General features: G+C 41.1%; 1 protein-coding gene across 1 annotated transcript in view; it reads left to right on the top strand.

Moving 5' to 3' along the window:
• The window catches only part of LOC311063882 (nuclear receptor coactivator 1-like), a 30811-nt gene extending 18063 nt beyond the window's left edge, over nucleotides 1–12748 (top strand). The window contains exons 14-18 of the mRNA XM_084083506.1: nucleotides 1277–1381; nucleotides 1737–2133; nucleotides 2342–2510; nucleotides 3266–3446; nucleotides 3934–12748. Coding sequence (XP_083939632.1) covers nucleotides 1277–1381; nucleotides 1737–2133; nucleotides 2342–2510; nucleotides 3266–3446; nucleotides 3934–4128 — 1047 coding nt within the window. The 3' untranslated portion in view covers nucleotides 4129–12748. The remainder of the gene's footprint in view (nucleotides 1–1276; nucleotides 1382–1736; nucleotides 2134–2341; nucleotides 2511–3265; nucleotides 3447–3933) is intronic.
• Nucleotides 12749–13211: the final 463 nt, after the last annotated feature.

Here is a 13211-nt window from a genome sequence, read left to right as displayed (position 1 = left end):
CACATTGAGGTTAGACAACACACTCCATATGTGGGTGTAGCAGCATTGGGAACTCCTTATATATTTATGGCTGAGTGATAGTGATATGAGCGTGACGACGTGGTCCGACGGTCAGCCAGCCAGCCGGCCGGTCCTCCCTTAAGCCAAGATATATACAGTATACACACACATTTATTTTTCTTCACCTGTGCATATTATACTTCTACCACTCCGTCCTTCCCTCCCTCGTCATTTGTGTTTCACTCCCTGCATTTAGTAATCACTGCTGTCATGGAACATGCCCCTTCTCAGAACTGTTCAGCAGCTAAAACACTGCCAAAGCAGCAAGCGTGTTAAAAAGGCCACAAAACAAAACCACATCCCTTAAATTCAAACTGCTGTCTTGGATATTATGTTAAATATAATGTTTAATAGATATTAAAGTTGCTGGAATTTAAAACACGTACAAAGTAGTGGTCGGCAATCATAACGCCCAGAGTAAATGCCGCCTATCACGGACGTGCCATGGCCATTCCATTACATAGCTCCCATTTGTTTAGTAGAAGCCCCACACACCAGCTGTGGATGCCAGCGGCTGACATGGCGTCATCATCTCTATTTAATAAGTGTTGACATAGAGTCAACAGATGACATGACATTTGAAACGCAAGGTTCAGGATTCGATTCCCAGGCACCACAAACTCGGTATATGAGTAGCACAGCTTGGGTAATTAAGACATGCAGTAAGTATTGGGAGCTGATGGTATGTCTGCCGCTCCACCTCAGCAATCCATCTCCCAGGGGTCTAGCACCTTTGTCGCTTGGCTGATACCAACCATAAGCTACTCTGTCCAACCTACTTACTTACTGTACTTAATTACTTACAGACCTGCTAAGAAACATTATTTAAGCCAGGAAGCATAACTGTATTTTCCAGAAACACACATCTATTGTATTTATTTTGGCCAGCCTGTTTGTGCCGTCTAGATTGTTTAGTTTGCAACCGTGTATGGGGAAATGTATTTCAAGTCCTGGCTGGAAAAATAAATCGAATAGGGACAAATGCTTTCATCAATATCACTTATATGAGCTGACTGTGTGCACTCAGGAACGCTTGGGGAGGGTCTGCTGTGGTGTGTGCTCCGCTTAATGTAGAAGAATTGTGGGGGTGAGGGGGCATTTGTGAAGGCCCACAAAGGCACATCAGGCGTTGTAGTAATGTGTGTGTGTGTGTGTGTGTGTGTGTGTGTGTGTGTGTGTGTGTGTGTGTGTGTGTGTGTGTGTGTGTGTGTGTCAGCTGCAGAACAGGCTGACGGCCATGAACCAGTTTCCGGGGGGAACGCAGCAGCACGTTTCCATGGGGATACGTCCGGGAGTGCAGCAGCCTCAGATGCCCTCTCAAGTGAGTCACCCCATCTACACTCTTAAGAGTTACAAATGGGTAAATCAAATGGACCACTGAGGTAATTACTGTGTACTACTAGAGTTTGGTCGATTTTTTAAATTGGCACAAGCCTACCTACTACATGGATTTTTTGCAGTAAAGAAATATAAATAAATACAAAATATATATATATATATGTATACAGTATATATTTTCAGTACAGTATATGCTGTTTTTGTTCTTCCCGTATTTGTTCTCCACTCATTGCTTTTCCTTCCCCATTACGATGTCCCTCTCACATGTCCATCCGTCTTCTCTTTTGTTTGTCCTCCATATTCTCGCCTCCTCCGTCTGTCTGCCCGTCTGTCCTCAGCCTCCGTTGAATGCCCAGATGCTCGCCCAGCGTCAGAGGGAGCTCTACAGCTTCCAGCACCGCCAGCGTCAGCTCCTCCAGCAAAAGGTCATGCTGATGAGGCAGGGCATCGTTGGGGGGCCTACCACCGGAGCCGCCAGGCTCCCCAAGGGTCCCCCTGCCACACCCCAGCAGCAGCAGCAGTTGAACTTCCCACCGGGCTACAGCCCCATGGCAGGGAACCCCCCTACCTCACCCAGCCACTTCAACGCCATGTCGGGCGGACCGCTGGACCCTAAGTTGTCAGGACGAGGACCCCTAGGGAGCCAGGCGCTGATTGGGGGCATCCAGGGCCAATTTGGGGGCACAGTCAACTCGTCGGTGCAGCAGGGGCTGTTTCAGCAGTTTGGAGCGTCTGGTGAGTGCACAGTAAATATATGAGTGCTACATTTAACTCAGAAAGTGTACAAATGTATCATAAACGTAACATTTGTGCACTCTTTAATGGTCTTTAGAGTTTCATATGGATAAATGAACACCGATGATTTTACTGTCTACAAAAAAAAGATCCATAGCATCCTGAGTGTATTATGCTCTTCTTAAACTTTTACTCCCTTTTGTCATAGCTATAGTCCAGCAAGATCCGCCTTTCCCTGCCGAGCTCGGCCCCACCAGCCCGCTGTTGTCACCTCAAAACTCGACCCCCCAAAGTCCTTTGCTTCAGCAGGCTCCACCCCCTGGCTATCAGTCGTCTGACATGAAGAATTGGCAACAAACAGCCATTGGCAGCAACAGGTGAGCTGGCCAAGTGAAAATAGCCAATGTAATATATCTCTTCAAAGAGACAAAAACCTGCACAGATATACAGAGCCACTTCATTTGTCATACCTACTGTAAATGGGAAACTTGTATTGTGCCCTCTGCATATCATACATTGACACGGTTATTGAGGACAAGCAGTTTAAGGTGATAGATTAGTGTTACAGTATAGGTAGGTATTACATTATTCAGACTAATGTGGTGCCCCTCATTAATCCAGGTTGGCATGGATTTGTTTGTATTGGAGAAGATTTGTCCTGAGATTTGACTGAGAAAATCTAAAATCTTGGCCTGTTAAACTATAATTAATATTATCAGGAGAAGTCATTTGGCTTAGACAGTTACTACAATTGGAGTATTGCTATGACCAGGTTAATTAGATTAGCAACAAATGTACGCATTAATTCCATCCCACAGGCCAACGATTTGCCTAAATTTAAGAAATATTTCAGGCGTGAACTCGGGACAAACTGTAACCTAATTGTTAGGTGCATCTCAGGAGCCAATTACATAAACATCTTCCGTGAATAGATTTTCACTTGTAATATATGTACAACATTTTTGTACATAATTTGTACATAATATATGTACAAACTCTGGCCTGTCAGAGTTTGTCATTAGCAGCATCTGCAGCTATATGTTAACATACAGGATCCGTGCAGTGGGAGCTTTATTTGGATAGCACCGAACACCAACAGAATGTCCTTTGCTTTGTTGCTTCCGTGCCACAGCTTGTTCAGCCAGCCAGGACAGGGTGCAGTGCAGGCCTTTGGCCAGCAGGGGGTGTACAACAACATGAGCATCACCGTCTCTATGGCCGGTGGGTCAGGCAGCATGGGTCCTCTGCCTCCTATGGGGCAGCCTGTGGGCATAAGCAGCGGTAATGTCAGCCCCATGTGCAGCGACCAGCAGGTCAGTGAATCCTGTCCAGCATTTATTATTATCTGGCTATTCTGGGCCTCTATTTTTGATATCCCACTCTCTGGTCATTGCGTGTATTCCTTTTGGGAAATGTAGATCGTAGAATATTTGAGTGTTTAGAAAAGCACTATATAAATTCCCGATATATTATTTGTTGATATAATATATTGTTTGATATTTATGTTTGATAATATCACAATTTAATAATTGTATTTTAACCACATAAAACCTGGTGTCCCTATTTTGGACAAATTCAAAAACAAAATCTTCTTTTTTTCCATATTTAAAGACGTACAACGAAGTAAGGGCTGAAGTGTTTAAGAAAATGTGACTCCCCATTTCCCCCCCCCCAGTCTCTTTAGCAAATTGAACCCTGAACCTAATCAGTGCACCACGGACCATTTCTCCTTAGGCAACCCAGCCTTGCTTCTCCACCAGTAACGTTGCCTCTTTCTCTCTCCCTCCCTGGCTCCGTCAGGTGCAGCAGGTCCAGGTGTTCGCGGACGTCCAGTGCACGGTGAACCTGGTCGGCGGTGGCGACGCCTACCTGAGCCAGCAGGGCTCCATAGCGGGCTGCGGTGCCCAGAAGGGTCCCGTAGGGGGCCCCCAAGGCGGCGCCCAGAACAGCCAGGCTCAGCAGAAGAGTCTCCTCCAACAGCTGCTCACCGAGTGATGCCACCTACCTGCCGACGACCCCCACCCCCACTCTCCTTCCTCCTCCTCTTCTTCCTCGTTGTACTTCTTCTGGCTATTGCTACTGCTCCGTTATCATCAGGAGGATTGGATTGGCTGCCGCTCCAGACCAACAGGTCTTTCTATCGCACATTTGGATTTGGGACGGACGGACGGAAGGACAGACGGATGGACGGACGGATGGAAGACGGGCTCTGACAGGCCTGGCTGTCAAGTGGCGTCGTACAGCCTAAACTACTACAGGCGAACTTACACGGGAGTCAGAAGCGATGGCAGCAGTGCGTTTTTTGTTTTATTTTGTTTTATTTTTTTTCGCTGTTTTTGTTTTTCAAACCCACCTGTCTGTCTAGAATCTGTCCGACAACCTGTCTTTGTCTGCCTCAGCCTATCAAAGAAGACAGTGTTGTCTCGCTGCTCATTCCTGGTTACCTACCTATCTTCTTCTTCCTCTGCTTCTTGACTCCATGCGCCGCCAACGCCACCTGAGAAAGAGAATCAACCGTGAAACGTCGTCCAGATTCATCAAGTCGCCGCCGTCGTCCTTGTTGTTGATCCGGGACCGGAACCGTTCGTTCCACTGGGATTTCAAAGCAGCCGTGCATCATGGGAGCATATACAGCTGAGCCCAGTTGGGTTTCTATTTTTATTTTTCTTTGGTTTGGTTTTTATTTTCTTTAGTTTTTCTGTGCGTGGGAGCGTCGTAGAGAGAGTATGGTTGCCTTTTTTGTTGGTTTTTCCTACTTCCTTCTCTCTCTCTGCAATGTTGGAATATAACGATTCAGACCTGTGTGGCATTGTGGGATAGAAGCTCAGTTTCAGCTGGATCTGTGACTGACTGTCTCTCTCTTTCTCTCTGTTTTGTTCTTTCTTTCTCTCCACGCTGCAGTGCCTGATGGAAGTTGTAGTTTCCCCAAGCTCAACTTCTACTTATTCTATTTTGGGATTTTTATTTTTTTAAATCTTTTTCGGGAATTATTTTGTTTGTTTTTTAATTTTTAAATGTTCTGTTCTCACCACCACCACCATCATCATTATCATCATCAACACCATCATCATCGGAACAAGCTTCGTTTAACAGACAGGATGGATGGACAGCTGGATGGCTGGATGGACAGATGGATGGATGGGAGACGGACCGGATGCTGCTCAGTTTGGAACTTGTGTACCTCTCTCTGCTGGGAGGAGGTTTTTTTCAGAGTTATAAAAAAAGAAATAGACTGTTATGATTATTAAAACTGTCTGTCCTTCACATTTTTACCCCTCACCTCAGCAGCTGTGAATATAGAGCCCTGTCAGGCTCTCTCTTTTTTCCCTTTTTCTCTCTCCCTCTCAACCCCCCCCCCCCTCTTTCTCTTTCTCTCGTTCCAACTTCCTCGCTCCTGGCCTATCAGTGTTGTTTGCCATGTGCATCATGCAAGGCGGGTAGTATTGTACAGCACCGAAGGACAAAGATTTTCTAACTGCTTTTCCTCTTCAAAGAAATGTTTGTTGAATGATGTCTCACAGCAGAAAAACTCAAACTATATATAGTGTGATTCAATCCAGGTTTTTTTTTTTATTCAGAGTTGAGATCTGATCCAAATAATCTTAGCTCCGGTTATGTTTTCTTTTGTTTTCATTTCTGTTTAAACGTTGATGTTTGGCATCATAATGTAATTGTGCAAATTGTTGTTGTGGAGGAGGAAATTATTCCATCTTCTAAAATGTGAAAAAAAAATCTGAGTAACAATTGTTAAGCGATTGATTTTGAAATAGCTAACCCCCCCCCCCCCCCCCCCAATCAAATGAACTGCAAAACAAATCGGGAACGGGGTCGTTCATCGCACAACATATAGCTTCAACAAAGGAATTCTGAGAGGACAAAGAGGTGTTCTAAACGATAAACTGATACATCCCATTAAAGTGGCGTGGTTTGCTGAACTATCCTTCATGGTCACCTTAGTTATGCCCCCCTTATTTAATCTTCTTCAACCACTTAAACCATATATACTTACCCGACCGGGGTCCTCAGGGCTCTATAATAGGTCCGAGTTTGTAGATCGGCAATTTTTGCCGAATGTTTGCCTCAAAATAGGGACACTTGGGTTCATGTGGTTAAATTAAAGAACATACTTTGTATAAAATTATATAATGAGAGGGAGTCCATTACCATGACCTTTGGGTACTTTAGTCTTAAGCCTATTTCAGACTAATTCAGACCACTGCAATGTTTCTCTATAATGTTTTAAAACCTTTTTGTCATGCCACGTAAGTCATAATTATAATCACAACAAAATGTTCAAGTCCACTGTAAAATCCTCAGTGTTAATTTAAGCCATTAATATCCGGAGTGGAATTTTATAATTTCCTTTACATCATTTTGCTTTTTTTTTTTTTTTTAAATCAACCAATTCAATTCTCTCCCTCTAATAGAAAAGATTTGAGACTTTTACTTAATAGTTCTCGTCATTAATGAGTTAACTCTTGAGTGTACAAAATAAAGCAACACTGAGGATTTTATTGTGTAGAGCTTTTAGTCATAGAAGTTCCAAAAAAAAAGGTACTGTTGATATTTTACCATTGTTAAAAGTTTTAAAAACTTCAAGGAGTGATCCTGAAGAAAATAAAAGTGATGAAGTCTAAGACATTATCGCTTTTCACATCACCTCCAAAAATCTGTTTCAGCAGGAGATCCCAGATTGTGCCCTGGCAAATAATTGAGGACTTTTAAGATTTCAGCCCTTTTTTTTTTTTTTGTGTTCGCTCCACATGTCGTACCCCAGTGCTATCACTCCACTTGACCACACACTAATTTCCCATTTGAGTGCTTCTATGACTACTGTTCCCCAGTCAGACACTGTGTCCCTCGGCAACAACACACCTTAACATGCAAGATAAAATGTGTGAATTATGTTATACACATTAGTAAACAGAAGGAATACAAACCCCTGACCAGACCTTGGTTGCAAAGTAGGCTATTGTTGCATTTGCAATGGGCCCCCACTCCCAAATGAATATACTATACTGTACACTAATATTTTGATGCATATGAAAAGATGAAATGTTAGTTTTGTTTTGTTTTGTTTTTGGTTTGATTGTTTCTTTCTTTGGTATCTACTGATACAGGGCTCAAATTATACCTTAAGGCTTTAGTAGCTAGATCTCCATCCAAGTATTTTATGCAAATTACAATATACTGCATTACAACGGCTGAATAGAAATGGAACATTTCGTTGATCTTCCATAGTATCGCAAAACGGTAATTCCACTCACTTCTATAAGTGATGAATGGATGCAAACAAAGGCACCTATTTATTGCTGTCAGATAAATCACAATGCAACAGTGTTTCCGCTGTCAATTTGCCCAGCAGTACTACTCAACCCTTTGAAGGACAATTTCATTTTTTTCTGGCAGAGATGTTCTCCAATGTAGCGAAGTTTGAAAAGTCCACTTAAAATAGACTGGAGAAAATGGATGGAAAAATAGCTATTGATGGAATAATTGGCTGTTCAGTCCACGTTGGTCTGTTTGAACCAAGGTATTTCACAAAGTGTGCGACTTCACCCAAATTCAGGGGGGACAGTACACAAAATCAACATCCTGCCTGCTAAGCCCCCTTACCTTAGGAAATATACCAGCCAACTCCTCAACTGTTGTGTGATTTGAGAACCACTTTGTGTACAGGGGTGTGCGTGTGTGTGTGTGCGTGCGCGTGTGTGTGTGTGTGTGTGTGTGTGTGTGTGTGCGTGCATGCGTGTGTGCTTGTGTGCGTGCACTTTGTACCCAAACAGTGGCCCATGAACAGTCCACCCCACAACTTGCTTTGCAATTTGACCCTTAAAAACAGAAATCCTCTTTTTCATGCAGTTCCTTAACAACTCAAGCAGATCCATTGGTAACGCTATACCGATCATCGCTGATGTCAGTTTTAAGGTCATTCGAGTGTTGCATTGCAGTTGCACTTATTTTTATAACTCCTTTTGTACATATTTATGATTAGAGAATTGTCAATATATATATAATCAATAGTTGAGACGTTAGAGCACCTTTTCATTACCTCAGTATGCTATTAATTGTACCCTCATAACGGACAGAATTAAGAGCTCTTTCTGATCTTTTCTTTTCCTAGCTGAAAGAGCGGTGTGATGTTTAATTTATACTCCATCGTACGACGATGTCGCTCGCTGAAAATAGCTGTTCTAGAAGCTCACAACACGTCGTCGTACGACAAAGTATAAATGAGGCTTCAGGGTCAGACAGTCCTGCGCCACTGTTTGGTCTGTTTGTAAATATATCGACACCTCAAAAAAGACACAGAAGCAACGCGAAAAAGGACAGAATGTATTTTGGAAGGACACTTTCAGCGTAGGCCTGTGTGTACGTTTATCTACTCTAACCGATGATTCCGCCTCACTCACTCACTTAAGTGTTATTTTTTTATTTTGTTTGTTTGAAAAGATTAGTTGTTTCTTTTCATGCATATTGTAATATACCCTCCCTCCACCTCCCTCTCTTCACCGTTGGAATAGGCATTCCTGTATATATATATATAGTCGCCTGTACAACCCTGTTAAAACGCAGTTGTTCAGCAACTCTTCGTCAGAACTGATCGTGTGATGAATACATGCCAAATACAAAACGATGCACATGTAACCATTTAGACGTTATTTTTATGCAAGAGCCGGTAGTTGGCAAAGACAGTTCCTCCTCACTACAGTTAACAGGTACAAGAATAAATATTTTTTAACATTGGTTCAAGATGTTACCATAATGTATATAACAGACAAATGTGAATATGTATTTGTTCAGAATCGACAAAAAAACTTAGTGCTCCAAGTTTGTGGTAAAATAACTACTTGCCTCCATCATGTTTTATTTTTTCTATTTTTTTAATTTTATTTTATGTTCTATTTCTCTGATGATGTATGTATGTATATGACTATCAGCGAGTGTGTATGTGTGTACGTGATTAATACTGTATATCTGGCGTTCTCTCTAAGATGGAAAACTCTCGAAGATGTCCTTGTTTTTTTCTGCTCTATAGTTCTTTCTACTTTCTCGACCCTGCACAGCCAAACTGTGGGTGTTCAGTTCTAACTCTTTAAATGCCAGAGAATGGTTTTGTGTTTTTTGTTTTTTTGTAAGCGACGACTGCTGAATGTGATTTTACTGAGAGAGAAGCAGTGTGGACTGGCTTTTTGTACGGGTTAATTTAAAACAGACAGAAAAAGGCCATATTATTTAATTTTCTCTGTTGTATTAAAAAAGTAAAAAAAAAAAAGTTTAAAAGCAGATCTTGGGAGAGTGGAGCCTTGGTTTTCTGGAGAAGCATTGCCTGGCTGGGTTGTGATGTTCTGTGAGAGGGCTTTCTGTTTGTTTATTATTTTTCTTGAGTTTTTTCTTTCACTGACTGATGTAGCCTTTTTTTTTTGCATTTGTCAAAAGTAAATGACCAAAGCTTCAGTATGTTTGTAGATCATATGCAAGCCTCATCATCATTGGACAAGACATAATGTAGCGGCCCTTTCAGTTGTATTTGAAAGAGTTCATGGTACCCAATCCCTAAATTTTCCTGATGTAGCTTATTAATCACTCTTCAAATAAGTCTATGTGTTGATGCTGTGCATTTGTCCTAAATACTTAAATCTTGTAACCTCCCCTGACAAGTGGCCTATCAACAATATCATATTTTATTACATAGTCGATCCCAAAGTTTCATTTAGATATCCCCTCCCATTCCCCCCATTGCCAGTCACTCCCATAGTGAAACACAAAACTGCTCCTTTGAGCCCGAAGTGGCATCAGTATTTGCAGGAAGAAAAACCTTGCAACAGCTAGCTATGCACCTTACTAAAAAAAAGCATTTCTTCACATGGATTTGGCTCAGTAAATCCCAGGACTTGAATCGAAAATCAGTAATTTCATAGTCAAGTTAGTTGTAGTTAATTGTTACCTTTCTTTTTACAAAATCATTAATAATAAAAAAAACTCCCGGAGATGGGATCGTCCATTTTCCCCATCATTGACTTTAGATTTGGGTTCTTGATAATCTTTTGACTTCTCTCAACTATCAATCTCACATATGAAAATTATTGTGAAAATTTTCAGTTCTTTTCATTAGGTGAATACTTTTTACCAAATTTGAGGTGCCTCTTGTATATATTTTCTGCAGAGAAGATTGCTCCTTTACTGTTTAATGATAATGGCCTTGTTAACAAGGACTTTCTTATCTTTATAGAAAAAAAAACAAGTTTACTGTATTTTACATGACTTTTTTACATATGTACAATATTAATCAAAAATTATTCCAGGAATTTGCAAATACAATCTAGTTTTGCACTTTATATTGAATTTACTGGAGGAAAGAGGCCATCATAAGTCTACTGTTTGAATCGGATCACAATTTGGAGATAGAGAAAAGATATCCCCTGAATGTACAAAGAAAGTAAACTAGTCATTTATGTTACTTTCATGAGAAGTCCTTGAATTGAAAGGGTCTTCTTGCAAAGAACTCGGTTGTAAGGGATATCATACATCCAAGATGATGATTGAGAAATTGTACATGCTTTAACTTCTATGTAATGAAATGATCTCTCCCTCTCTCTCTCTCTCTCTCTCTCTCTCTTCGTCTCTCTGTCTCTGCCAGCTGATTCTCAGTATAAAAACTATGCCTATCTTCTTCAGGTGACCTCCACGTCTCCTTTCTCCCCTTGTTTAGTACACACTAAGCTTCACCTTTAAGTGCAACAAAACTCCAAACTCAAATCTGTGTGAAGATTTATACTAAAGGTGAAAAGCAGGGTACAAACTGGCTGTCTACTACCGGCTGGGTTTGATGCTAGGCGATGTCTACCCACAGAGTGTGGCAACACCTGACACCAAACCCAGCCAATAGCAGATCACCAATTCAGTACCCTGCTTTTCAGCATTAGACATCAGACTTCACTTAGATTTGGGTTTAGTTGTACTTTAAATGTCCTGCAGCTTTAGCGATTGAACATTCCTACTTAGCTCTGCTTTAATGGCCCACGCTCCACTCTGTTCCGTCTATGACCACTAGGTCTCTGCGATCCATCTCCTCTTCCATATAATACCCCTCGGCGTGTTTTCCCTTAAACTAAGTTGGACGCTCACTCGCATCTGTCTGGCTAGTCGAGACTGTGCTTCTGCTATCTAACAACACTTTGTGCACTGATCGAAATGACAACATACTAACCTAGTTGTCATCTCACACTGTCATAATCATGTGCTGCCTATTGCTAAGTATACAGCAGTGCACCAATACCAGTCTGTAATCGGTGAAATCCACAGAATTAAGTGACTGCTAGCACGATGCTATTTGAAGCTGATATCATTTCCATGGATGAATTCAACAGCAAAAATAGATGGGATGTCGTTGGCAATGATTGGCAGTTGAATATATGTTATGTATTTAACTCTTCTAAAACAGCATTTCTCAGCTGCGGTCTTGGGGAACCCAAACATTTGTCGTGATATGCTTTGATGGAATTCGAAAACAAGTATTCAAGTGTAAATTGATCTATTGGTTCCTTACTGCACGGTCATTGACAAATATGGGTCCCAGTACTAAGCCAGTTGAGAAATACTGAAGCACTACTAAATTTGTCAGCAGTGGTAGTTAACCAGCAGTGGTTAATTCATCAGTGGTATTGGTGCGCCGTATATCCATAGGCCTACATGTTTAGTAGTAGGCCTAATCCCCACTCATTCCTAATGCAGGTATTTTAACTCTTCCCAACTTTATGTGTGTGAGTTACTGGAGCAATCGGGTCGCTGATCCAATATTTGTCAAGTATTTGTATGTGCTGCCTTATTGGAATTGAGGTTGGAAGTGGTACAGTGATGATAAAGAAGGCTTATTACAGTATCTCACCCCTTTGTGTTTTAGGGTTGGGCAATTATGCTTCCTCTGGAGAGCTTGAGAGAAAAAAAGACCAAGGTTCCACTTTCTCCCCTGTACAAATTAATATAAATAAATATATATTATACATTTTACTCGTTTTTGTCCAGTTTTGTATATTACACTTTGTAAAGTTTGTTTTTAAAGAGGCACCAATTTGGAGCAGCTATAACGGGACAATATGAATGATGTTCATGTGGGAGACTTTTATGCATGTTATGTTCTCTCTCCCTCTCGCTCTTTCTCTGTCTGTCTCTGTCTCTCGCCTCTGTTCAGGTGTGTGGATCTTAGGAATGTCGTAGACAATCAGTCTCAGGCCGGGTCCAGTCCCTGCAGGGAATGAGAGCCCTGTAGGCTGATAAAACAAACACAAAACTCTTTGTTTGCTGGTTAAAGAAACAAACTTTTTATTTTCTTTCTTTTTTTTTTGCATCTACTGAAAAAGTCATTTGTCCATATTTTGGAGGTATGTTCATTCATATGTACGTGGCTGCTCAAACTGGGATTAGTTTTTAAAAGTTTACACACACTTCTCCGACTACACTCAAAAACACTGACACCTCGTGCATTTGGTCCCTCTGCTTTTTTCCAAGGTGAGGATGCTGACCTTGAAGAAATGATGCTTTGACTAACAAATCTATAACATCCATGAATGTGAGAATGCAACACATTGCAATAAAAGCACCATTTAAAACGGGATGCATTGTCTTTGTGAATTATTTTCTTCTGGTATATTCCGATGCAACAGACATCTAATTAAATCATGATATTCACTGCATTATTTGAGTTATTTCAGTGTTTTTGTATCCCGTTACAGATTTGAATGCATACAAAATATTATGTTAGATGATGGTGATATTTATAATTAATAAATAAAACAAAAATCAGTCCTGCATAGAGATTGCATTAAACGTAATGTATTTTGCTGGGGTCAACACATAACTGTTTTTTTATATGAATATATTTGATTGATGTTAATTGATAGACAGGTAAGTCTGTCACTAATTCTACTACTAATGGAACATGATGGTATGCAATCATATACACACTAGAGGGCGACATAAGAACACAACGTCACTGCTACAGCCTTAGATTATATAATTCGTTGTACTACGGAGTCGCGCACCAAAAACAGCTGATCTACAAGCCTACGGGGCGTCGC

Source organism: Gymnoscopelus microlampas (genome assembly GCF_963454915.1).
Source record: "Gymnoscopelus microlampas genome assembly, chromosome: 16".
Taxonomy (NCBI): Eukaryota; Metazoa; Chordata; class Actinopteri; order Myctophiformes; family Myctophidae; genus Gymnoscopelus; species Gymnoscopelus microlampas.
Note: the sequence above shows the minus strand (reverse complement) of the source record. Positions and strands in the feature narration are given on the sequence as shown.